A 25,837-nucleotide genomic window follows, 5' to 3' on the forward strand; every position below is an offset into this window, starting at 1 on the left:
TCCGCAAACTTGATGATTGAGTTGGAGGCGTGCGTGGCCACGCAGTCGTGGGTGAACAGGGAGTACAGGAGAGGGCTCAGAACGCACCCTTGTGGGGCCCCAGTGTTGAGGATCAGCGGGGAGGAGATGTTGTTGCCTACCCTCACCTTCTACTACCAATGCTTGTCTGTGGAGATTGCAGGGTAGCCTAGTGGTTAGAGCATTGGACTAGTAACCAGAAGGTTGCAAGTTCAAACCCCTGAACAGACAATGTACAAATCTGTCATTCTGCACCTGAACAGGCAGTTAACCCACTGTTCCTAGGCCATCATTGAAAATAAGAATTTGTTCTTAACTGACTTGCCTAGTTAAATAAAGGTAAAATAAAAAATTGCATGGCTGTGTGCTTGATTTTATACAGGTGACAGCAACTGGTGTGGCTGAAATAGCCAAATCGAAAGTTTTAGAGGTGTCCACATTCTTTTGCCATATATAGTGTAGATTGATTCACCAGTGCGTCAATCGACTCTAGAGGGTTAACTTTGTTTTCTTTGCATTTTTCTTTCATTTTCGTTTTTTTTATGCAAATGTAGAGATCAACAATAACAGTTTGGGTGTTATTTGATGTTGAAGAGTTATAGGCTATGTATTTGTTATTGTGGAACTCTTTGGTAAGAGGTCTAGATGTAGTGGTGTAATTATTTTCTGGTGATGAAAACGTTAGAGGTGTCAAAGTCATCCTTTTATCTGTATTATTAACCCCATGCTGCTCTCCCCCTCACTGAGGTTTGATTTTGAAGGGCACTTTGCTCTGGGTCCCAAGACACTTTCCCCCCCACAGGCAGAAACTACGAAGGGATATTCTTTGAACTTCTCACTTAGAAGTTATTATGATTATCATATTCTCAAATCAGAAATACTCAATACTTCTCTTGTCCGAAACTTTATATTCTAGTTGTATTTTTCTCACAGCATTGTCAAGCTATGTACAGGTAACTGCCAAAATAAAGGAAACACCAACATAAAGTTTGTTAATAGGGCGTTTGGCCACCACGAGTCGGAACAGCTTCAATGCACCTTGGAATAGATTATACAAGTGTCTGGAACTCTATTGGAGGAATGCCTAGAAATTCCATAATTTGGTGTTTTGTTACTGGTAGTGGAAAACTGTTTCAGGCGCCACTCCGGATTCTCCCATAAGTATTCAAATGCCACGGACGTCTCTGGTGACTGAGATGGCCGTGCAATATGGTTTACATCGTTTTCATGCTCATCAAACCATTCAGTGACCACTCGTGCCCTGTGGATTGAGGCATTATCATCCTATGGGTGCATAGCTATGGTACCTAAAATAATGGCCAAATGGCCTGACAAGCATTTTTATACATGACCCTATGCATGATGGGATGTTAATTTCTTAATTAACTCAGGAACCATACCTGTGTGGAAGCACCTGCTTTCAATATACTTTGTATTCCTCAGTTAATCATGTGTTTCCATTATTTTGGAAGTTACCTGTAGCTCAGGGATTCTTGAAAGACGGAACAATCAATTTTTTTCACAAATGTTATTCTTAATATTAACAACATTTGAAATGTATATTTTGATAGACCAAAGTATCAGCTATCAGACCATGCAAAGGAACAACCTAATTCTTACATTTCATAGAAGGCAACTACCTGGATTTATGTCAACTTCGTTAGCAGGACCACTGGATAAAGTGTTGTGAGACGGCATTTGCCACAACATTTTTCAATTAGATGTTGCTGCTCCACACCATTTTCGATTTAGTTTAATAAAAATATATTGAAGTATATTGTTAAAAGAGGGGCAAAGTGCTGTTTCTTTTTCTGATTTGTTTCATGATGTATGTACAATCATGATGTATGTACAATCATGAATCACATCATGATTGTGAACTTGCACACAATGTCTCTGTCCTTCACAATGGTGTGCTGCTGCAGCCTCTTTGCGTGTCTTGACCAATCAGATTCACGGAAATCGCATGTCATGCAGGTCAGGCACAACATAAAAAGCTCAAGGTGTGCTCTCCACTTTCCTCCGGTATTTATTTAGCAAGCGTGATAACACATCACTCCCGACAGATAGAAGCAAAAGTTCCTACATAAATATAGCAGCCCATACACCAGCGTCTCTGTGTCTGTATATAGGAAACCCCCTAGTCCTTCATTAAAATATAATTCAAATGAACAAGTACAAGGTTGCTGCAGTTTGACAAGGTTTTCATCCTCCCCAAGGCCAGGAGTTTTTCCTGGAGTTTTTAAAACCATGTGACCTGATTGAAAAACTATTAACCCACCATAGCCCAAATGAAACCTTTTTACAATGGATTAATCACGTCATACCGTGTAAGGACACCATAATAAGGATTTAATTTGTACATTTATTGTCCAATAAGTGTTTAAAGGCCTTGATTGATTATTTGTAACTTATATAATGCTATATAATGCTGAGGGCTAATTTTGTTAGCATTTTGGCATGTTTTTTTAAGATTCAGAACATAGAACAAAGTGTTTTTAGTAAAACATTATACCTTAGATCTAGCACAGCAATACTTAAATAGTTGAAGCATATGTTGCAGAACAGTGATTAAAATATTATTTCAGATTATTTACAAAAAAAACAATTTTAAGAGGGTTAGCCATCAGTGACGCAGTTCAATTGTAAATTGAATTTGTCACATGCTTTGTAAACAATGGGTGTAGACTAACAGTAAAAGGCTTACTTATGCGCCCTTCCCAAGAATAAAGAGAGAAAAATCTAAATAGAAAAGTAATTACATGAGGAATAAATACAAAATAAGCAATGATAACATGGCTATACTTGGTTACCAGTACCAAGTCGATGTGCAGGGGCACGAGGTAATTGAGGTAGATATGCACATATACAGTGTGTTCCCAAAAGTATTCACATCCCTTGACGTTTTCCATATTTTGTTGTGTTACAGCCTGAATTTAAAGTGGATACAATTGAGACTTTGTGTCACTGGCCCACAAACAATACACCATAATGTCAAAATGGAATAATGTTTCTAGATGTTTTTACAAATGTGCTATGGCAAGCATAAAACATTTCAGTAGTAGAAATGTCGTAAATAAGTCACATAATAAGCTGCATGGACTCACATTGTGGGCAATAATAGCGTTTGTATATTTTCAAATATGGTGGTGGCTGCATCATGTTATGGCTATGCTTGTCATCGGCAAGGACTGGGGAGTTTTTTAAATAAAAGGAAACAGAATAGAGCTAAGCACAGGGAAAATCCTATAGAAAAACCTGGTTCAGTCTGCTTTCCAACAGACTCTGGGAGACAAATTTGCCTTTCACCAGGGAAACAACCTAAAACCCAAAGGCCAAAAATACACTGGATTTGCTTGCGAAGACGACATTGAAAGTTCCTGAGAGGTCTGAGAAAATCTATGGCATGACTTGGAAATAGCTGTCTGGCAATGATCAAGAATGAACTTGAAGAATTTTTTAATAATTAATATGAAAATATTATACAATTCTGGTGTGCAAAGCTCTTTAGAGAATTACCCAGAATGACTGCCAAATGTGATTCTAACATGTAATGTCTCAAAGGTTTGAATACTTATGTAAATGAGATATTTCTGTATTTAACTTTCGATCAATTAGTAAAATTGTCATTATTGAATCCATTTTTAATTCCGGCTGTAACACAACAAATCATGGAACAAGTCATGGGGCATTAATGCTTTCTGAAGGCCCTGTAAGTGGGGATAAAGTGTCTAGGCATCAGGACAGATAAACAGTAGCAGCAGCGTATGTAATGAATCAAAATAATTAGTGCAAAAGGGGTCAATGAGGGTAGCCATTGGTTAACTATTCAACAATCTTGTAGCTTGGAGTTAGAAGCTGAAGATGCTCTCGATGCAGCTGTAGGAATATTTTAGAATCTGAAGGCACATGACAAATCTTTTCAGCCTCCTGAGGGAGAAGAGGCATTGTCGTGCCTTCTTTACGACTGTCGGTGTGTGTGGACCATGATAATTCCTTAGTGATCTGGACACCGAGGAACTTAAAGCTCTTGACCTGCTCCACTACAGTTGACAAGCCACTGATGGAGTTGACAACAAATACTTAAAACAGACATATTTTGCCACTAAATTTTAAAAAATGTATTTGAAAATTCCCAATAAAAACAACAATTCTGTTAGATCTTACAGCACTCAGAGTTGATGTTTGACAAAAATCAGTCAGAATTGAATATCATTATGTTTTTCTTCATTCAAGTGGTATAAACAGTTGCAATTTAGTTTTTCCTCAGTTGCTTTATGACTAAAACCTATCTTAATCTGTCAGGGAGATGGAGTTGACAGTTTATTAATGTGACAATAGTGATTTCAACATCGTTTGTTTAAATCTATCAAAAGTAGAGAACTTTACAGACCATGAGTGGTCTTGTTGCACTACATGTAATGAGGACATGAAGAAGGGGTCCTTATACTGTATCTGACCCTGCTCAAACTTGATTCATTCAGGAGTTTAGACAAATCTGACAGAGTAACCACAAACCACCATTTTCTAGGAATCACAGTTTTGAGAGAAATATTCCTTTAAGTCAGAAAGGGCTACTGAAAGGTGCTACATAATACCCTTGTTTAAGTTTAAATTCATTGTTGCCGGTTTTTAGAATTGACATTTTGGGGGGGGAAGAGTTTGAAAATGTGATCCTTTGCTCCAGACATTTCACAGAGCCGCCATGGAAATTAATAATGTTGAACATTAGAACAATCCTTAACAAATCTTTCCCCTAACTCATATTTTTTCTCAAATAATTCTACGAAATGCAACAAAATGTTCAACTATAAAAAATGACGTTTCCCTGCTGGAAAATGATTGTCCCAACTTTTAAGAATCCCTCACGTTTGAGGGTTTTGTGTTCACAGCCTGAGTGGCTAAGCAATGGCGATTGCTAGCCAGACACCTGAACTAATGTCATTTTACAATGCATCATCGTTGGAACTAAAAGTCAGGATTGATTTGTGATTATATAAACCATGCCGGGCGGAAACTGCCATCTCAGTAATGGGTGCTGATCTAGTCTCGTCTAGTCCCGGGGGACAGATGGCGGGAAGGGGGATCGGAGGGGGGACAAAATGCCAGAGGAGCCTCCTCAGAAGAATTATCGATCTCTTTGCAGAGCCTTTTGTTCTCCCAGGTAATGAAGCAGACTATTGATTTATCGGCCGGTGACGGTTACCTTTTGCCTCTTGTGTTTGCTGTTCCCAGTTGACTGCAAGGTCCCCACGAGGGGACTTTTTTCAAAGAGAAACCTGGGATCTTACTTCCTGTATCATAGTACAATAGTTTTAATGTGTTTTTCTTTTGTCCACTGTTGATACAGTCCCTTATATGTTTTGCATGTCAGCAGTCAAGTTGTCAAGATACTGGACTTTCAAGAAGCTAAGTGTCTCTGGCCACATCATCATGATGATGATGCAAAATGCATTTTGCCTCATAATGGGGATGTGGATTATGTGGCACCATCATAATTGCATAGACTAATTTAAAAAATACTAAATATGTTCAATTTAACAGACCATGCAGCACCGTTCACTTCATTATTACACTCTTTGATCTTACATTAGAAATTCAACTATGCTAAATTACTTGAATGTATAATTTAATGTGTGAATGCATTTCCAACATTGTATAATGTGGAGTGCAAGAAAATTGGTCAGTGTAGCAAATGCTATGATTGTGTCTGTGACAGGGGTAACACGTCTTTCTTTTACATGTATCATAACATCATAATGACCTATTTCAGAATAATTAAATGTCTCTCTTCTATGGGCAGCCATGTCTTATTAAGGCATTCAGTTTAGAAAAAGAACTGCGTTATGAACAGTAAAAGCATAAAAGTATGCAATCTAGTTGCAACAGGACAGTCATACAGTACATGAGCAAAGTTGTTATATCTGACACTTTTGATTGACATCTCAGTAAAGGTCAGACCTTCCTTCATCAAAGCCTTGTCTCTCCTCTGTCCACTCAGTGTCTCATAAGGGACATGGCGGGAATCCACAGTACGGATAAAAACAATTTACAAGCTCACAATAATGAATTATGGCCAGCCTCGCCAGGATGGGCTATAGAACTGAGCCTGGTAATTGCAGAACAAGCAGAGGGCTGTTAAACATCATAATTATAGTCACCTACCTGGTAATCTTTTCATTTTTACCTCAGAAAGAATAAATGGGCAGACAGAATTTATTTTCCTCTGTTTTCTTTTTACTACAGCATCCCTAGCTCACTTACTGTGAGAGGAAAAGGTTTAATTTGTTGGCGGGTTGATGTAAGATGATGGGATGTAAAGTTTTCGTCTGTTCTCTGTCTCACCTTTAATGGGACATGTTAACCAGGAGTAGGCGGATAAAGTGTTCTGATGGTTTTCGGGGAAAAAATTAACTTGTAAAGACCAAAAAGACAATCAGGACCTTACTTTTTCCATCTCTTCACAGTGGCCATGTTCTGACACTCCTGCATCCAAAGGACACCCTGAAATTCAGTTATCCATCCAGCACACACCTCAGCATCAATCCATGTTCATCCGTGTTACCCTCCTTGGAGTTTATCTTATGACATGAGAAGGATTTGATGAGAGGAGGTTACAGCCATTGACCTTCATAGGTGTGTGACCACTCCCCTGGACAGACAAGCCATGAGACACAGGCCAGTAAATGAGATCTGTCACCTTATAGTCCTGACATTTAATACTGCAGGTATGGATCTGTGGCCAAGTAAAGTAGAGGGGCATCACTCCTGGTTCTAGAGGGCAGTTGGAGTGTCTACTGATCTGCTCCAATTCAATCTGCTTTCAGATAAATAAATACAAAAATTCACCCTGTGTGTTTCTAGCCATGACCCAAATGGAACCAGTCTTACGACAAACTCCGCTTTGTTCACTTCTTTCAGCATCTGTAGTATGCGTGTTCGTGTGTGTGTGCACATTCACTGTGCATAACCTATAGTTTTTTGTAAAATAACTAGTGCTTCAATTGCTCCTTTAACAAAGTCTACTAATCAATTAGGATAAAGAAGCTTGATCACAAGCCATACACGAACCACATAAATGAGAGTAATAGAGATTCCTGATGATTTGATCAAACTCCTCTATCATGTTTAATTTCATTCACTCAGTTTAAGTGGTTTCAATTCCTGCGATTAATGTGTTGAATGTCTTACAATGAGATGTGATAACAGCTGTTCCTCGGCTCTAAGTAAGTTTGACAAAAAATATCCCCAGTTGTTAATCCATTATGTTTTAATAACAAGTCATCTACAAAACTGACTGACACCACTGTATTCTGGTCATTATGGAAAGTGCACGGTCACATAAGCAAAATAACATATAAAAAGAGTTACAAACAAACAGACTACCATGGTTCTTAAAAAGTTCCTCCAGTTGGCTTCAGTATATACTGTATAAATGAGAAGGGTTGAATTTAAACAAGATGGTCAAATGGATGTGAAGAGAGTGTTAAATATATCAATTTCTAGATCTGCTTTTGTTTACAGATGTCAGGAGTTTGCGTGTGACTTCTCTCAACCAAAAAGCACCGGCTATCAGCACCTCCCAAGTCATTGAGTCGCCACAAAACTGAAAGCCAAACAACATTATTCAGTTGTCCTTCTCATCCAACTGCTCCATTTAGTACATAGTTTTACAGTCTTGTAATCCAGAGAATCAACAAACCACTGAAAGCCAAAAAACTGTACCAGTACACCATTCTGCTGTCCAATAGTTCACCCTTGTAGCCGTTTATCTTTAACGTCCCCCAGTCGTCCCCTAGTAACTGTTAACTACACAGCTTGGTTGTCTCGTAATCCAGAGAGTTGGGCAGGCGGTTGCTAAAGGCCTGCAGTGAGGCATGTATGCGGACCACCTCGCCAGCGGTCAGTTTGAGCCGGTGTCTGAGCAGACAGGAGAACAGGTCCAGTCTCTGCTGACCTGGAGGGGACAGTCGGTTGACCCGGTCCCTGATCTCCAGCAGCTGCAGCAAGGCCGTGTCCTGGGAACCCTGGGTGTGCGGGTAGTCCAGCTGCAGGATCAGGTCGCGGATCGCTTCTGGGTCAAAGTGCATACTGTAGCCAAACACCTGGATGCTGTTGATCTTCATGTAGCCCAGATTCCGAGAAGAATCCAGAATTTCTAATGGCTCATAGTAGAGGCTGTCGTTCACCGCCCCTGCCGGGCCTCCACCGCCTTGCGTCTTTATCCGGCTCCGCAGGTAGATGTGGATAGTCTCGAAGAAGGTCTTCCACTTGTTGCCCAACGTCAGGGTCCAGTTAAAGCACTCCAGGGGCAGGTCCAGTTTGGTGGCTGTCCAGTCTGGGAAGCTGTTCTCACTGACGGGAATGTACCAGCTCTCAGAGTGGCTGCCTCCAAAAGGGTTGATGTAGAGGGTGAGGACAGGCTCCAGGGTGCTGTTCTTGGTCAGGCAGATCTGGAGAGACACGCCCAGCAGCATGTGGACCAGGTTGGACTTGTACTTGTTGCTCTTCAGAGTCAGCAGCATCCTCTTCCTCCAGGACGGGTCGAACCAGCTGTTCAGACGCATGTCATTACTGATGAAGATGGCGTGGACCTGGAAGGACATATTCATGGTTGTTTAAGTTGTTAGAACAATATGTCTATCTACTTTCTCAAGATCGTACAGAATATTACAAAACATGCATCCTCATATGCAATAAGGCACTAAAGTAATACTGTAAAAGCAATTTACTTTATGTCCTGAACACAAAGTGTTAAGTTTGTTTCTTTTTTATCCTGAAAAACTCCCCAGTCCTTAACGATTACAAGCAGAATGGAGCTAAGCACAGGAAAAGTCCTAGAGGAAAACCTTGTTCAGTCTTCTTTCTACCAGACATTGGAATACAAATGTACTGAAAGGACAATAACCTAAAGCCCCAGGCCAAATCTACAATGTCGTTGCTTACCAAGAAAGTGAATTTTCCTGAGTGGCCAAGTTATTGTTTTGAGTTAACTCTACTTGAAAGTCTATGACAAGACCTGAAAATGGTTGTCTAGCAATAAACGACAACTCATTTGACAGAGCTTGAACAATGTTGAAAACAGTAATGGGCAAATTCTGCACAATCCAGGTGTGGAAAGCTCTTAGAGACTTACCCAGAAAGACTCACAGCTGTAATCACTTCCAAAGCTGCTTCTACAAAGTATTGACTCAGGGGTGGGAATACTTACGTAAATTAGATATATATGTATTTCATTTTCAATACATATGCAAAAATAATTATTTACATTTTTCACTTTGTCATTATGGGGTATTGTGTGTTGATGTGCGCGAAACATCCATTTAATAAATTTGGCTGTAACACAACAAAATGTGGAATAAGTCAAGGGGTATAAATACTTTCTGAAGGCACTGTATTTACCTCCAGCCTACGGTCAGCCCTCTGTAGCAGGTATCTCAGCTCCAGGTCCTGTAGGTCTGTCTCAAAGCCCAGGTAGTTCTCTGTAGAGTCAGCCACCATGGGTCTGCAGACCCCCTGGGTTAGAACGTATCCAGGGTTGCAGCTTCCACAGCGGGTGTGGTTGTCTAGGGCGCAGGCTGCGCAGGCGGGGCCCTCTCCGATGGCACATGGCGGAGACAGCTGGCAAGGGCTGTGCTCGTAGCTGCAGGTACAGCTGTGGAGCTCTTCAGAGAACGAACCCAGCTGGTTGTTCTCAGAACAGTAGAGGAGAGACTGGAAGTGACTCAGCCAGTAGGACTGGGGCCTGGGACGGAGACAGAGAGACACAATGGAATATAACATAGGATGGCAATACAGTAGGTGAATGAAAATTGATGTGAATTTAATTGGTTTATTGTATAAATAAAAAAATCTGTGCAATTGTACTTAGTAACAGTTACTCTTACCAGGAACTAATAATGCATGTTTGAGTTCATTTAAACAAACATATACCATTAATGCATTCTGCAATTTTGTTTGTTTGTAGTATTGTAAAAAATCTTTACAAAGAGACAAACATATTGCTTCATCTGTGAAATAGACATGCAGAAAGTAAACCTGCATAATTTGGACTAATGGTCAAAGTTTGAGCACAAAGGCTGCGGTCGCAAAACTAGCCCAATCATGATATTTTTTACACAAATTGGTCTTTTGACCAATCACATCACATTTTTTCACGTCAGATTTTTTTCAGAGCTGATCTGATTTGTCAAAAGACCAATTAGTGAAACAAATATCAAAATTGGGCTGCCTGTCTGAACACAAAGTGTAGTTTAAACCAATTCTGAAGTCGTATTATTACTCGCTATATAAAACTGAGCCGCCGTCTCTCTGCAGATTATTCCTTCATAATTGTCAGCAGTGGAACTGGCCCCTGAAAGTTATATCAATCACGCATCTCTCGTCTATGTGAAGCACTGCGAACTAAAGCCATGCAGGGGAGCCTCCCAGTCAAAATGACAAACATTCCACTCCCTCTCTCCACAGTCTATAGTCACAAAATAAGTATAGTGCTTTACATTTTCCTCAAAGCGGCAGTAATAACGTAGATAAACACTGCTTGGCTTGCTTCCTGTTTCTCCCACTCACACAGGGGTAGATGGAGAGGATTGCTATCAGCTTCCTGGATGGGTGATTAAAGTGTAATTGGGGCTCAGTGGTAAGAGGTGTAATGTGGGAGCAGAGTGGGACTCTCACAGTTCTCTGGGTAGACGGATGTGAGGCTGCCTCTGACACCTCTTGCTGAGGCTGAATAGCTTGAACACCACTCTCTGGGCTCGTCTGAAGAGCACTCTCATGCTGTTCTCCAGCTGCTCGTAGCGCCACTGGAACACGCCATCCAACGACCACAGGTGCTGGATTGTCGTCACGTTCAGGAAGAAGTTCTGCGGGAGCCTCGTCAGAAAGGTCTTGAACTCATCTGGCAGAAAGAGAGTGAAAATTAAAAGGTGATTGTTTTGATATTAACATGTCATGAATATGGCCAGGTGAATAGGGATCTAGTGCTGCCGTAGCGTGAGGGGACCGTGCTCCTTCACTTTTCAATTTGAGAATACATGGAGTTGGTAACGTAAAAAAAGTATTCTGGTCAACTCTAAATAAATAATATGTCACACCGCAAAAGTTCCATGAAAACAAAAGAATGACAAACTAAATAGATATGTAGGCTATAGCAGCCTACAGGTACGACAATTGTGGTTTCTTCCCTGTAGTCTCTCTCTCTGGAGGTGGCACAAATGATGAATATCTGTAGGCGTGTGTGCAGAGGCCCAACGGTCAGAGGCTTGACAACTTTGAGCAGGCCAAATCCACCATGACAAGAACAGCCACAGACAGAAAACTCTACCAGGGGTTGCTGAAACATTTGTCCTCAAAACATTGTGTTATGGACTTGGGGCACATGTACAACTCACTTGAACTCGCCCTACTGTACATGTGCTTAGCTTACAGAAATGCACCACCTCAATTGCGTATGCAGACAAACTCATCCACTGCATGAACCTTATCACACCAACAAGAACAAGGATCCAAATTCACAGCATGTCTGCCCTGAAGTTCATAAAACTCCACAGACCCCCTCCTGCGCAATGGAACCCAGAACGACCACTTGGTTATGGTGCTGTCCTTTCAGCACCATGATTCAAGGCGCTCAAATCGCTTAAAGTAACCTTAATCAAGAACTGTTGCCTATGCCTAATAATCCTCTCTTCACTTATGATTATTATCACTTCTCACAATAGTGTTCATTTAGTAGCCTAAAGTTAGATAAAAGGTGAATCAATGTCTCACAAGATCACACAATGATGAATTAGTATTTTACATAGCCTACCAGAACCAAATATGATAGCATACTGTAGCATAGACACCTACAGTATAATATGTTACACCAAAAACACCTCCTCGGTCATTTCTAATCTGAAGCTGAGGAGTCACATTTCTTCCCCCTCATGTGGCTAATAATCTACAGCGTGCGCCATTAGGCAGTATATATGCTTTGATTGAAACAAAATAGTCCGTCAAGAAAGGCTACCCACTAGGCACAGACGTTCAGTCATCGTCTATTCCACTTTGGATCTACGTAATTTGAAATTACATGGAAACAAAGTTGATTCAACCAGTGTGTGCCCAGTGGGTAATAGGATCCAAAAAGGATTCTCCTATGGGGATGGCCAAAGAACCCTTTTGGAAAAATATTTTCTGTATGTTTGAAAAGAAAGAGCATAAGATCACTTCATGCATGTTGCCACATTCCTCAAGGCCAAAGGAGAACAATGTCATTGGTTCCAGTACTGCCATGCTCCATGTTTCCAGGTTTATTTTCTTCCTGCTGGCATCCCATTCCGCTGAATGTTAAAACGTCTTTGATATCCTTTACCGAAGGACATGTTTACGACCTCACCTGAGAAACTCTTTAGTCCTGGCACTCTCACACGCCTGCACTCTCCTCTCTGCTCTTAAAACATCAACTTTGAAAGTAATTGCCCTTATAGATATTTCACACACCAAAAATATTTGAGAAAAAAGGCCCATCCATTCTGAATGCACCTCAGAAATAGTGGCCACTACAGGGTGACCTAGAGAGGCAATAATATCCCAACATTATGCTAAGTGCTCTCATTCATACGTTGTTACTACACCGATGTGAAAATGCTGGAATGGTAATAAATGTGTTTCATGGATGATTAATCTGCTCGAGATGTTGTTTTTTTATCCAATCCTATCAGGTTGTGATTTGCTGCACACAGACTGTGTGCCAAGTCCCCCAGGTTTCACTGTGACTCATTACGGTTTACACCGTAAATCATAATGTCTGGCATACACACCAAGGAACGACCCTCCACCTTTAATTGCGTGACATATGATAAAACACTTTTACTCAGCTCACATAGTCCCCTACAAAAACTATCCAAAGATTGCCCACATGTGAATTTATAAACTATCAACTGCATGCGCAGCGACTACGTTTAGAGCTAAGCTAGCTGAAGACATTTCGTAAATGCTGCATGACAACTGAGTTGCACTGGACACTTCATATATCAAATTAAAAGTTTAATAATTTCAGCATCTAAAGATCAAAGAGGATCCAAAACGTTTATCTTCACCTGAGTCCTCAAACTCCTTGTAAAGTGTCCCCCATGTCTCAGTGATCCTCTGCAGGCTGTCCTCCATGGCTTGGATGTCCATGTAGGGACAGTTGCATTCTGGGAACTTGGGGTCACACTTGCACCAGCAGTCATTGTCCTTACAGATGAAGCCCCCTTCCACGTTACAGGCGATGTAGCTGAGAGCAGCCTGGACAAAACTGTCCCGCAGGTAGTCTGGCAGGATAACCTGTAGGCCTGTAAAACAACACAACATAGCCAGGATTTAAAACCACCATTAAGGTGTACTGTTATGGTACTGTATAAGAGGACAACAATTTGTGATCTATAGTGAGTGAATTGCAAGGCAGTGCAAGTGTAGTTGTTAGCCTTGGCAGACTAACAATGTAAGAGCATACCAATAACTGTATTTTACTCTATACAACCGTTGTAATGGGATGTGTGGATCTCTTTGAAGATGCTATTGTATGGGAATTTATGATAAGATGTGCTATAAACCATATTTCATATTTTTTTGTGCTTTTTTGTGGTTGATTCCAAAGCACTGGTTTGGAGCGTGACAATGGTGTACAGGATTTGCATTGTAGGAATACGTAATCAAGAAAATATATAATACAGACCCTGCAAGTGGACTTTGTTTTCCGGACTCTGAACCAGAACAGAGCTGACAGAATCAAGGTTGTCATAGTTACTGCATCCGAGAGGGCCTGTCCGAGTCTCTGTTACCTTGGCAACAACAAACATACAAAGCTTTTAATGCACATTCCTTATAACATCACAGCAACATTTGGATGCTTTGCCATACTATTACATCAGTATGCCCAAATGAAATATCAAACTAAAAATATGGAGGAAAAACACTACTTTTACAGTACTTCTGTATGTGACAAAGGAAACACTTCTGAGAGAGGTTGCTCTCTGCTGGGAAAATGCAATGAAGTGATGAGAATGTGAGTTCCCTGGTGAGATGAGTGTTCAGCCATGGTTTTCTGCTTTCTGTGCCCCTTCTTCCTGTGCCCCTGTAGCCAAGCCCCTATTACACACATTACACAGGCCCCTTAATAACCATCACCCACAGCTCTGAGTAGATACTGAATCACAGCTAGCAGAGAGACACTGAACATTGCACAGTGGTAGAGCACATTTACAGTACGCCTTCTCTCCTCCGCTCACTTTTTCCTTCCTTCCACCCACAGACACTGAATTGTTTACATGGATTCCTTCATTACATTCATTCGTATGCACCCACAGAGAAAATGGCAGCATTGCTGTTCTTATTCTCTCCCACTCAAAGAAAAGAGAAACATCAGAGTGGTGTTGAAGGAGGGCCTCAAACAACTCAGCCATGGCTGGTCTTTTCTGTCGTATTGACTGAGACATCTCTCCTGACCTTTTCAATGCAAAACATATCTGCCAGACCTGATCATCCTTTCTACCTCATTTGCAACATGAGATGTCTTTTCTCTTTCTGTTTGAGGTTACATGGTGGAGAGCACCTAACTGATTTCCATTTTTCTCCCTTTGTAGGAGAGGGACAGTGTTGTCAGCCCAGAGACATGACCAGGTTTGGCCTGTCACAGGACAGTTGGTGGCAGAGAGACAGATGGATGTGGCGAGAAAACAAGGGTCAGTCCATCAGTTACACAATCAAACACAATCCCAGAGTGCTGACAGAGAGAAAAACTAGAGACCTGATGATAATACTATATACAGGGAAACTTCTGGAGCTATTAAATCAAACCTTGAACCTAGCAAAACCTGGATGTCTAGGAAAATGAATAGAATATGCTAATCAGAGAAAGGGGAGAATCTGTGTGGAATGATTTTGCCATTATTATTTACAGCACATTGTAAATCACAAATTTCTTTCATATGGGATTTTACTCCTGGTAAGACTGTAGAAATGAGGAACAACGTTTTGGGACACTTTAATATTTAATCTATTAAGAGTATTACTTGAAATGACATATATTATAGCCCATATGGCATAATGTTGACTGATGAGCACGGCAATCCATTTACCCTATGGATAGCAGCTATTTTTTTTATTGCAGATACATTCTGGTATATTACTAAATGCTTAATGCACATTATTGGCGAGCTGTATCTCTGTGTTGCTGCTGGAGGAGGTTTCACATGTAGTACAGAGAGGGGCTGTGTTCCAGCACAGTCTGCTGAGCTTATTTTTCTCTTTCTCTGCTTCTGCTTTCCTTCATGACCACTAGAGGGTAAGGAGATAGATAGGTATATGATACAGTAGCTTGATGAAGCAAAGATGAGGAAGATATGAGGAAAGGTGGTTATTTAAATGACGGGTAAGCACTTTTACAATTGCCCAAGACTTACTGGCAAGTGCAGGGGCAGGACTTTAGACTGAAAATGAAAGGTACAGATTGTAGCTTTAAGACTGCTGGGATACAGTGCACCTGTGACAAAAAAGAGCAATCGATTGAGTAGCAGGGCGGAAACATAAAAAGTTCAATGCTGCCATAATGGGAACATAATGCAATACTGTTCTGAGTGGAAATAAATATGAATCCTCACGGTGTTGTGAGAGCCCCGCTGCCGAGAAACGTTTTCTCATTGTTCATCATTCTGCAGACACACTGCAAACCATGGTCTGGGTCAGGTGGGGATATCACCATTGATTTAGTCAGGGAAATTGTCAATCATTCCCTCTGCTCAACCTTTCTGCCGCTCTGCTCTGCTCTCACCTGACACTCTGAACTAATCTCTGCCTTTGAAAAATGAAATCCGGCACTCACACATACATACACACTATTAAAGTTACTCCCAACAGAACAGACAAAGCAGCGCGTCTTGCTATATGAGGAGTGACTACATCTGCTGTGATACAAAATGCCTGACCTCCCAACAAGCTCTATGGTTGAGGTAGTAGAGCGCTTTGATAGTAGTTTTTCATAGTTTGCTCAGAAACAGCTGTGACTTTCACTATATAGAAGCATGAAGGATAGGGAAGGTTTTTCTTTCCTATTTTCAAAAGGTGTATGCACATTTTCGGGTGTAGGGTAAGAAACATTTCAAAATAAATGAATATACAGTGCATTTGGAAAGTGTTCAGAACACAGAGGGGTGGCAGCGTAGCCTAGTGGTTAGAGCGGTGGACTAGCAACCGAAGGTTGCAAGTTCAAATCCACGAGCTGACAAGGTACAAATATGTTGTTCTGCCCCTGAACAAGGCAGTTAACCCACTGTTCCTAGGCCGTAAGTGAAAATAAGAATTTGTTCTTAACTGATTTGCCTAATAAATAAAAGGTAAAATAAATCTTCCCTTTTCCACATTTTGTTACGTTACAGCCTTATTCTAAAACGTATACAATATGTTTTTCCCCCCTCAATCTGCACACAATATCCAATAACGAAAAAGCGAAAACAGGTTTTAAGAAATGTTAGCAAATTCATAAAAAATAAAAGATACCTTATTTACATAATTATTAAGACCCTTTGCTATGAGACTAGAAATTGGTGCATCCTGTTTCCATTGATCATCCTTGAAATGTTTCTACAACTTGGAGTCTACCTGTGGTAAATTAAATTGATTGGACATGATTTCGAAAAGGCTATATCAAGTGCCACAGTCAACAGTGCATGTTGAAAAAAACAAACAAGCCATGATGTTGAAGGAATTGTCCGTAGAGCTCAGAGACAGGATTGTATCGAGGCACAGATCTGGAGAAGGGTACCAAAAAAGTCTGCAGAATTGAAGGTCCCCAAGAACACAGTGGCTTCCATCATTCTTAAATGGAAGAAGTTTGCCAAACTGAGCAATCGGGGGAGAAGGGCCTTGATTAGAGATGTGCCCAAGAACCCAATGGTCACACTGACAGAGCTCCAGAGTTCCTCTGTGGAGATGAGAAGGATAACCATCTCTGCAGCACTCCACCAATCAGGCCTTTATGATAGAGTGGCCAGACGGAAGCCACTTCTCAGTAAAAGGCACATGACAGCCTGCTTGGAGTTTGCCAAAAGCCACGTAAAATACTCTCAGACCATGAGAAGCAAGATTCTCTGGTCTGATGAAACCAAGATTCAACTCTTTAGCCTGAATGCCAAGCATCACGTCTGGAAGAAACCTGTCACCATCCCTACGGTGAAGCATGGTGGTGGTGGCGGCATCATGCTGTGGGGATGTTCCCAGAGACTGGGAGACTAGTCAGTATCAAGGGAAAGATGAACGGAACAAAGTACAGAAAGATCCTTGATCAAAACCTGCCCCAGAGCACTGAGGACGTAAGACTACGGCAAAGGTTCACCTTCCAAAAGGACAACAACCCTAAGCACACAGCCAAGACAACACAGGAGTGGCTTCAGGACAAGTCTCTGAATGTTCTTTAGTGGCCCATCAAGAGCCAGGACTTGAACCTGAACATCTCTGGAGAGACCTGAAAATAGCTGTGCAATGACGCTCCCCATCCAACCTGACAGAGCTTGAGAGGATCTGCAGAGAAAAATGGGAGAAACTCCCCAAATACAGGTGTGCCAATTTATAGCGTCATACCCAAGAAGACTTGAAGCTGTAATTCAATAAAGTACTGAGTAAAGGGTCTGAATACTTATGTAAATCAGTACAATGGCACCGAAGGGGATTGCTTTCGTTTTACGGGCTCCAAACCAACTGTGCTATTTTTTCCCCGCCATTGTTTGTAACTTATTTTGTACATAATGTTGCTGCTACTGTCTCTTATGACTGAAAAGAGCTTCTGGATATCAATACAGCGATTACTCACCTCCAACTCCAAAGATTATTTATTTCATGAGTCCAACGCGAAGGGTATACAGTTTGTCTGAGACCAGGCCCAAATCCCAGTCATTCGCGTGAAGAAAAGACGGAAATACAGGGGGCGGAGATTGGGGTGCCTGGTTAGAATTCATTGGCTAGTGTGTAAACTTCCTCTACCATCCGTTCTATTGACCAACCTGCAATCACTGAAAAATAAACTGGATGATCTTCGTTCGAGACTATCCTACCAACGGGACATTAAAAACTGCAATATCTTACGTTACACAGAGTCGTGGCTGAACGACGACACTTAATATACTTGGCTGGGTTTTCCGTGCATCGGCAGGACAGAACAGCTATGTCCGGTAAGCTATGTCTGGGGTGGGGGTGTGTCTATTTGTCAATAACAGCTGGTTTGCGATGTCTTGCTCGCATGAGGTAGAGTACTTCATGAAAAACGGTAGACAGACCATCAACCTATAGAGTTTTCATATATATATATATATATATATTTTGTAGCCATCTATTTACCACCACAAACCGATGCTGGCACTAAGACCACAATCAACGAGCTGTACAAGGCCATAAGCAAACAAGAAAATGCTAATCCAGAAGCGGCGCTGCTAGTGGCCGGGGACTTTAATGCAGACAAACTTAAATCAATTTCACCGAATTTCTGTCACGAGGGAAATAAACTCTAGACCACCTCTATCCACACAGAGATGCCTCCAAAGCTCTCCCTCGCCCTCCATTTGGAAGAGCTGACCATAATTATATCCTTCTGATTCCTGCTTACAAGCAAAACTAAAGCAGGAAGTGGTCAGATGACGGGGATGCTACGCTACAGGGCAGTTTTGCTAGCACAGACTGGAATATGTTCCGGGATTCATCCAATGGCATTGAGGAGTATACCACCACAGTCACCGGTTTTCTCAATAATTGCATCAACGACATCGTCCCCACAGTGAGCGTACGTATACAGTTGAAGTCGGAAGTTTGCATACACTTAGGTTGGAATCATTAATCGTCAACTCGTTTTTCAACCACTCCACAAATTACCTGTTAACAAATAATAGTTTTGGCAAGTCGGTTAGGACATCTACTTTGTGCATGGCAAGGAATCTTTCAAACAATTGTTTATAAACAGATTATTTCACTTATAATTCACTGTAGCACAATTCCAGTTAAGATGACTGTGCCTTTAACTTCTTATGGTATAGGGGACGCTTGCTTCCCACTTGGCCAAAAACCAGGGAAAATGCAGCACAGCAAATTCATATAAAAATCGAACTTTCATTAAATCACACATGTAAGCTACTCAATTCATTTGTTGTGAATCCAGCCAACATGTCAGATTTTTAAAAGGCTTTTTGGCGAAAGCATAAGAAGCTATTGTCTGATGATAGCACAACAGTAAACAAAGAGGGTAACATATTTCAACCCTGCAGGCGCTACACAAAACGCAGAAATAAAATATAAAACATGCGTTACCTTTGACGAGCTTCTTTTGTTGGCACTCCAATATGTCCCATAAACATCACAATTGGTCCTTTTGTTTGATTAATTCTGTCCTTATATATCCAAAATGTAAATTTATTTGGCACGTTTGATCCAGAAAAAACACCTTCCAAAATGCGCAACGTCACTACAAAATATTTCAAAAGTTGCCTATAAACTTTGCCAAAATATTTCAAACTACTTTTGTAATACAACTTTAGGTATTTTTAAACGTTAATAATCGATCAAATTGAAGACGGGTCTATCTGTGTTCAATACAGGAACATAACAAACCAAGCTACTTTTCAAGTCTTGCGTAACTCTGTGTTACGCAGTTCCTAGTTGGCCCTACTTCTTCATTGCACAAATGAATAACCTCAACCAAATTCCAAAGACTGGTGACATCCAGTGGAAACGGTAGGAACTGAAAACAAGTTTCTAAGAAATATTGTTTGCCAATGAGAACCCAGTGAACAGACAGAGACCTCAAAACAAAAATTCTGAACGGTTAGTCCTCGGTGTTTTGCCTGCTACATGAGTTCTGTTATACTCACAGACATGATTCAAACAGTTTTAGAAACCTCAGTGTTTTCTATCCACATCTACCAATAATATGCATTTCTTATATTATTGGCATGAGTAGCAGGAAGTTGAGATTGGGCACACTATTTATCCAAAAGTGAAAATGCTGCCCCCTATACCTTAAGAAGTTAAACAGTTTGGAAAAATCCAGAAAATGATGTCATGCCTTTAGAAGCTTCTGATAGGCTAATTGACATCATTTGAGTCAATTGGAGGTGTACCTGTGGATATATTTCAAGGCCTACCTTCAAACGCAGTGCCTCTTTGCTTGACATTATGGGACAATCAAAGAAATCAGCCAAGATCTCAGAAAAATAATTGTAGACCTCCACAAGTCTGGTTCATCCTTGGGAGCAATTTCCAAACGCCTGAAGGTACCACGTTCATCTATACAAGCAATAGTGCGCAAGTATAAACACCATGGGACCACGCAGTCATCATACCGCTCAGGAAGGAGACGCGGTCTCCTAGAGATGAACGTACTTTGGTGCGAAAAGTGCAAATCAATTCCAGAACAACAGCAAAGGACCTTGTGAAGATGCTGGAGTAAACCGGTACAAAAGTATCAATATCCACAGTAAAACAGGTCATATATCGACATAACCTAAAAGGCCACTCAGCAAGGAAGAAGCCACTGCTCCAAAACCGCCATAAAAAAGCCAGACTACAGTTTGCAACTGCACATGGGGACAAAGATCATAATTTTTTGAGAAATATCCTCTGTTCTGACGAAACAAAAAGAGAACTGTTTGGCCATAATGACCATTGTTATGTTTGGAGGGAAAGGGGCTTGCAAGCCGAAGAAGACCATCCCAACGTAAAGCATGGGGGTGGCGGCATCATGTTGTGGGAGTGCTTTGCTGCAGGAGGAACTGGTGCACTTCACAAAATGGATGGCTTCATGAGGGAGGAAAAATGATGTGGATATATTGAACAACATCTTAAGACATCAGTCAGGAAGTTAAATCTTGGTTGCAAAAGCGTGTGCGAGCAAGGAAGCCTTCAAACCTGACTCAGTTAAACCAGATCTTCCAGGAGGAATGGAAAATTTGAAAATTGAACATTCACCCAACTTATTGTGGGAAGCTTGTGGAAGGCTACCCGAAACATTTGACCCAAGTTAAGCAATGCTATCAAAAACGAATTGAGTCTATTTAAACTTCTGACCCACTGGGAATTTGAGGAAAGAAATAAATGCTGAAATTAATCACTCTCTCTAATATTATTCTGACATTTCACATTCTTAAAATAAAGTGGTGATCCTAACTGACCTAAGACATGGAATTTTTAATTGGATTAATATGTCAGGAATTGTGAAAAACAGTTTAAATGTATTTGGCTAAGGTGTATGTAAACTTCCGACTTCAATTGTATATCCCAACCAGAAGCCATGGATTGGAGGCAACATCCTCACTAGTTTCAAGGATAGGGACACTAATCCGGATGCTTATAAGAAATCCCGCTGTCCTCAAACAAACCATTAAAAAGGCAAAGCGTCAATACCGAATCCTACTACACCGGCTCTGACGCTCATCGGATGTGGCAGGGCTTGCAAACTATTGTGGACTATAAAGGGAAACCCAGCCTGTGGGCAGCCCAGTGACACAAGCTTACCAGACGAGCTAAATATATTTTATGCATGCTTCGAGGCTAGCAAGAATGAAGCATGCATGAGAGCACCAGCTGTTCTGGACAACTGAGTAGTCACGCTCTCTGTAGCCAAAGTTTACAGAAAGACCTTTAAACAGGACAACATTCACAAGTACGCGGTGCCAGACAGATTACCTGGACGTGTACTCAGAGCATGAGCGGACCAACTGGCAAGTGTCTTCAGACATTTTCAACCTCTTCCTGACCGAGTTTGTAATACCAACATGTTTCAAGCAGACCACCATAGCCTAAATGACTACCGCCCCGTAACACTCATGTCAGCAGCCATGAAGTGCTTTGAAAATCTGGTAATGGCTCACATCAACACCATCATCCCGGAAACCCTAGACCCACTCCAATTTGCATACTGCCCCAACAGATCCACAGATGACGCAATCTCAATCACACTCCACACTGCCCTTTCCCACCTGGACAAAAGGTACACCAATGTGAGAACGCTGTTCATTGACAACAGCTCAGCCTTCAACACCATAGTGCCCGCTAAGGACCCTGGGTCTAAATACCTCCATCTGCAACTGGATCCTGGACTTCCTGAAGGGCCACCCCAGGTGGTAAGGTAAGCAACAACACATCTACCACGCTTATCCTCAACACGGGGGCCCCTCACATGCTTGCTTAGTACCCTCCTGTACTCCATGTTCACTCACGACAGCGTGGCCAATCACGACTCCAACACCATCATTAAGTTATTAATCATCATTAAGACCAATTCTTTCTTTGGCCGCCTCTCCTTCCAGTTCTCTGCTGCCAATGACTGGAACGAACTACAAAAATCTCTGAAACTGGAAACACTTATCTCCCTCACTAGCTTTAAGCACCAACTGTCAGAGCAGCTCACAGATTACTGCACCTGTACATAGCCCACCTATAATTTAGCCCAAACAACTACCTCTTTCCCAACTGTATTTAATTTGTATTTATTTATTTATTTATTTTGCTCCTTTGCACCCCATTATTTTTTTATTTCTACTTTGCACATTCTTCCATTGCAAAACTACCATTCCAGTATTTTACTTGCTATATTGTATTTACTTTGCCATCATGGCCTTTTTTTTGCCTTTACCTCCCTTCTCACCTCATTTGCTCACATTGTATATAGACTTGTTTATACTGCATTATTGACTGTATGTTTGTTTTTACTCCATGTGTAACTCTGTGTCGTTTTATCTGTCGAACTGCTTTGCTTTATCTTGGCCAGGTCGCAATTGTAAATGAGAACTTGTTCTCAACTTGCCTACCTGGTTAAATAAAGGTAAAATAAAATAAATAAATAAATAAAGTTTGCTAACGACACTACACTGGTAGGCCTGATCACCGACAACGATGACACAGCCTATAGGGAGGAGATCAGAGACCTGGCAGTGTGATGCCAGGAAAACAACTTCTCCGTCAACATGAGCAAGACGAAGGAGCTGATCGTGAACTACAGGAAAATGAGGGCCGAACAGGCCCCCATTAACATCGAGGGAGCTGTTGTGGAGTGAGTCAAGAGTTTCAAGTTCCTTGGTGTCCACATCACCAACAAACATGTTCCAAACACACCAAACCAGTTGTGAAGAGGGCACGACAACACATTTTCGCCCTCATGAGATTGAAAAGATTTGGCATGGGTCCCCAGATCCTCAAAAGGTTCTACAGCTGCACAATCGAGAGCATCCTGACCAGTTGCATCACCGTCTGGTATGGCAACTGTGTGGCATCCGACCGTAAGACGCTACAGAGGGTAGTGTGTACGGCCCAGTACATCACTGGAGCCAAGCTTCCTGCCACCCAGAACCTATATACTGTCAGAGAAAGGCCCAAAAAAGTGTCAAAGACTCTAGTCAACCAAGTCATAGAGTGTTCTCTCTGCTACCGCACAGCAAGCAGTACAAGAGTGCCAAGTCTAGGTCAAAAAGGCTCCTTAACAGTTTCTACCACTAAGTCATAAGACTGCTGAACAATTAATCAAATGGCCACCCAGACTATTTACTGTACATTGACCCCCCCCCCCTATAAATATGGAAAAAGTCAAGTATATTTTCCTGTAAATATCTACGCACTATAGTTCAGCCTAACAAAATCCTTCCTATCAATTTAGAGGTATTTATATCTCTTTCTACATTCACATCCGACATGTTTTGGCACGTACAGTGGGGCAAAAAAGTATTTAGTCAGCCACCAATTGTGCAAGTTCTCCCACTTAAAAAGATGAGAGGCCTGTAATTTTCATCATATGTACACTTCAATTATGACAGACAAAATGAGAAGAAAAAAAATCCAGAAAATCACATTGTAGGATTTTATGAATTTATTTGCAAATTATGGTGAAAAATAAGTATTTGGTCACCTACAAACAAGCAAGATTTCTGGCTCTCAACATCACCTACTGATCAACATTCCGCAAGCTTCTAGCCATCCAGGACGTACATGCCAGGCGGTATCTGAGAAAGGCCCGGAGAAGTGCCAAAGAATCCAGTCACCCGAGATATGGACTGTTCTCCATGCTCCCGTCTAGCAGGCGGTACTGGCACATCAAGGCTCCTGAACTCCTAAACAGCTTCTATCCCCTGGCCATAAGACTGTTTAATGGCTAACAACTCCTCTCCTTTTCCCACAGACTATCCATAATAACACGAGACTTAGCAGCCTCAGAAATTATATCCCAAATAAATGCTTCACAGAGTTCAAGTAACAGACAGATCACAACATCAACTGCTCAGAAGAGACTGCGTGAATCAGGCCTTAATGGTACAATTTCTGCAAAGAAACGACTACTAAAAGACACCAATAAGAATAAGAGACTTGCTTGGGCCAAGAAACACATGCAATGGGCATTAGACCGGTGAAAATTTGTCCTTTGGTCTGATGAGTCCAGATTTCCGATTTTTGGTTCCAACCTCTGTCTTTGTGAGACGCAGAGTAAGGTGAACGGATGATCTCCACATGTGTGGTTCCCACCGTGAAGTATGGAGGAGGAGGTGTGATGGTGTTGGGGTGCTTTGCTGGTGACACTGTCTGTGAATTATTGCAGCGATACGCCATCCCATCTGATTTGCGCTTAGTGAGACTATAATTTGTTTTTCAACAGGACAATGACCCAGCACATCTCCAGGCTGTTTAAGGGCTATTTGACCAAGAAGGAGAGTGATGAAGTGCTGCATCAGATGACCTGGCCTCCACAATCACGCGACCTCAACCCAATTGAGATGGTTTGGGATGAGTTGGACCGCAGAGTGAAGGAAAAGCAGCCAACAAGTTCTCAGCATATGTGGGAACTGCTTCAAGACTGTTGGAAAAGAATTCCAGTTGAAGCTGGTTGAGAGAATGCGAAGAGTGTTTAAAGCTGTCATCAAGAAAAAGAGTGGCTACTTTAATTAACACGTTTTTGGGTCAATAGATGATTCCATATGTGTTATTTCATAGTTTTGATGTCTTCACTATTATTCTGTAGAGTAATAATGTAGAAAATAGCAAGGAAAACCATTGAATGAGTAGGTGTCCAAACTTTTGACTGGTACTGTATACATTACCAGTAGCTACCAGTCACTTATTATGTATTAACCTATCTCAACCACTGCACTAAGGTACTGGTACTGACCTGTATACAAAACATTAAGAACATCTGCTCTTTCTGTGACACAGACTGACCAGGTGAATTCAGGTGAAAGATAAGTAACCTCAGTCAGGGATCATGTTAAATCCACTTTAATCAGTGTAGATGAAGGGGAAGAGACAGGTTTAAGCCTTGAGATAGTTGACATGGATTGTGTAGGTGTGGCATTTTGACACAAAATGTGCCTTTGAACTAGGTAGGGAAGTAGGTGCCAGGTGTACTGGTTTGAGTCAAGAACTGCAACGCTGCTGGGTTTTTCACGCTCAACATTTTCCCGTCTGTATCAAGAATGGTCCACCACCCAAAGGACATCTAGCCAACTTGACAACTGTGGGAAGCATTGGAGTCAACAGGAGCCAGCATCCCTGTGGAATGCTTTCAACACCTTGAGTTCTTGCCCTGACGAATTGAGGCTGTTATGAGGGAAAAAAGGGGGTGTGCAACTCAATATTAGGAAGGTGTTCCTAATGTTTCTAATACGCAGTGTATACCCACATTCTCGTGTTTTTCAACCCATATTTGTGTTTTTGGTTTGTTTAATATATATTTTATTTTATTATTTTTTATTTATTTATTATCTATATTATTATAATTACTGCATATTACTGCATTGTTGGGAAATAGCTGATTGCAGAAGTCTGATTGCAGTTA

At 41.3% G+C, this 25,837-nt stretch overlaps 1 protein-coding gene across 1 annotated transcript in view; it reads right to left on the reverse strand.

Moving 5' to 3' along the window:
* Positions 1-7,252: 7,252 nt before the first annotated feature.
* The window catches only part of LOC109898051 (BMP/retinoic acid-inducible neural-specific protein 3), a 70,181-nt gene continuing 51,596 nt past the window's right edge, over positions 7,253-25,837 (reverse strand). The window contains exons 5-9 of the mRNA XM_031833549.1: positions 13,721-13,826; positions 13,101-13,337; positions 10,696-10,918; positions 9,421-9,763; positions 7,253-8,612 (exon numbers count right to left, since the gene is read on the reverse strand). Coding sequence (XP_031689409.1) covers positions 7,824-8,612; positions 9,421-9,763; positions 10,696-10,918; positions 13,101-13,337; positions 13,721-13,826 — 1,698 coding nt within the window. The 3' untranslated portion in view covers positions 7,253-7,823. The remainder of the gene's footprint in view (positions 8,613-9,420; positions 9,764-10,695; positions 10,919-13,100; positions 13,338-13,720; positions 13,827-25,837) is intronic.

This window comes from Oncorhynchus kisutch, linkage group LG10 (genome assembly GCF_002021735.2).
Source record: "Oncorhynchus kisutch isolate 150728-3 linkage group LG10, Okis_V2, whole genome shotgun sequence".
NCBI classification, from domain to species: Eukaryota; Metazoa; Chordata; class Actinopteri; order Salmoniformes; family Salmonidae; genus Oncorhynchus; species Oncorhynchus kisutch.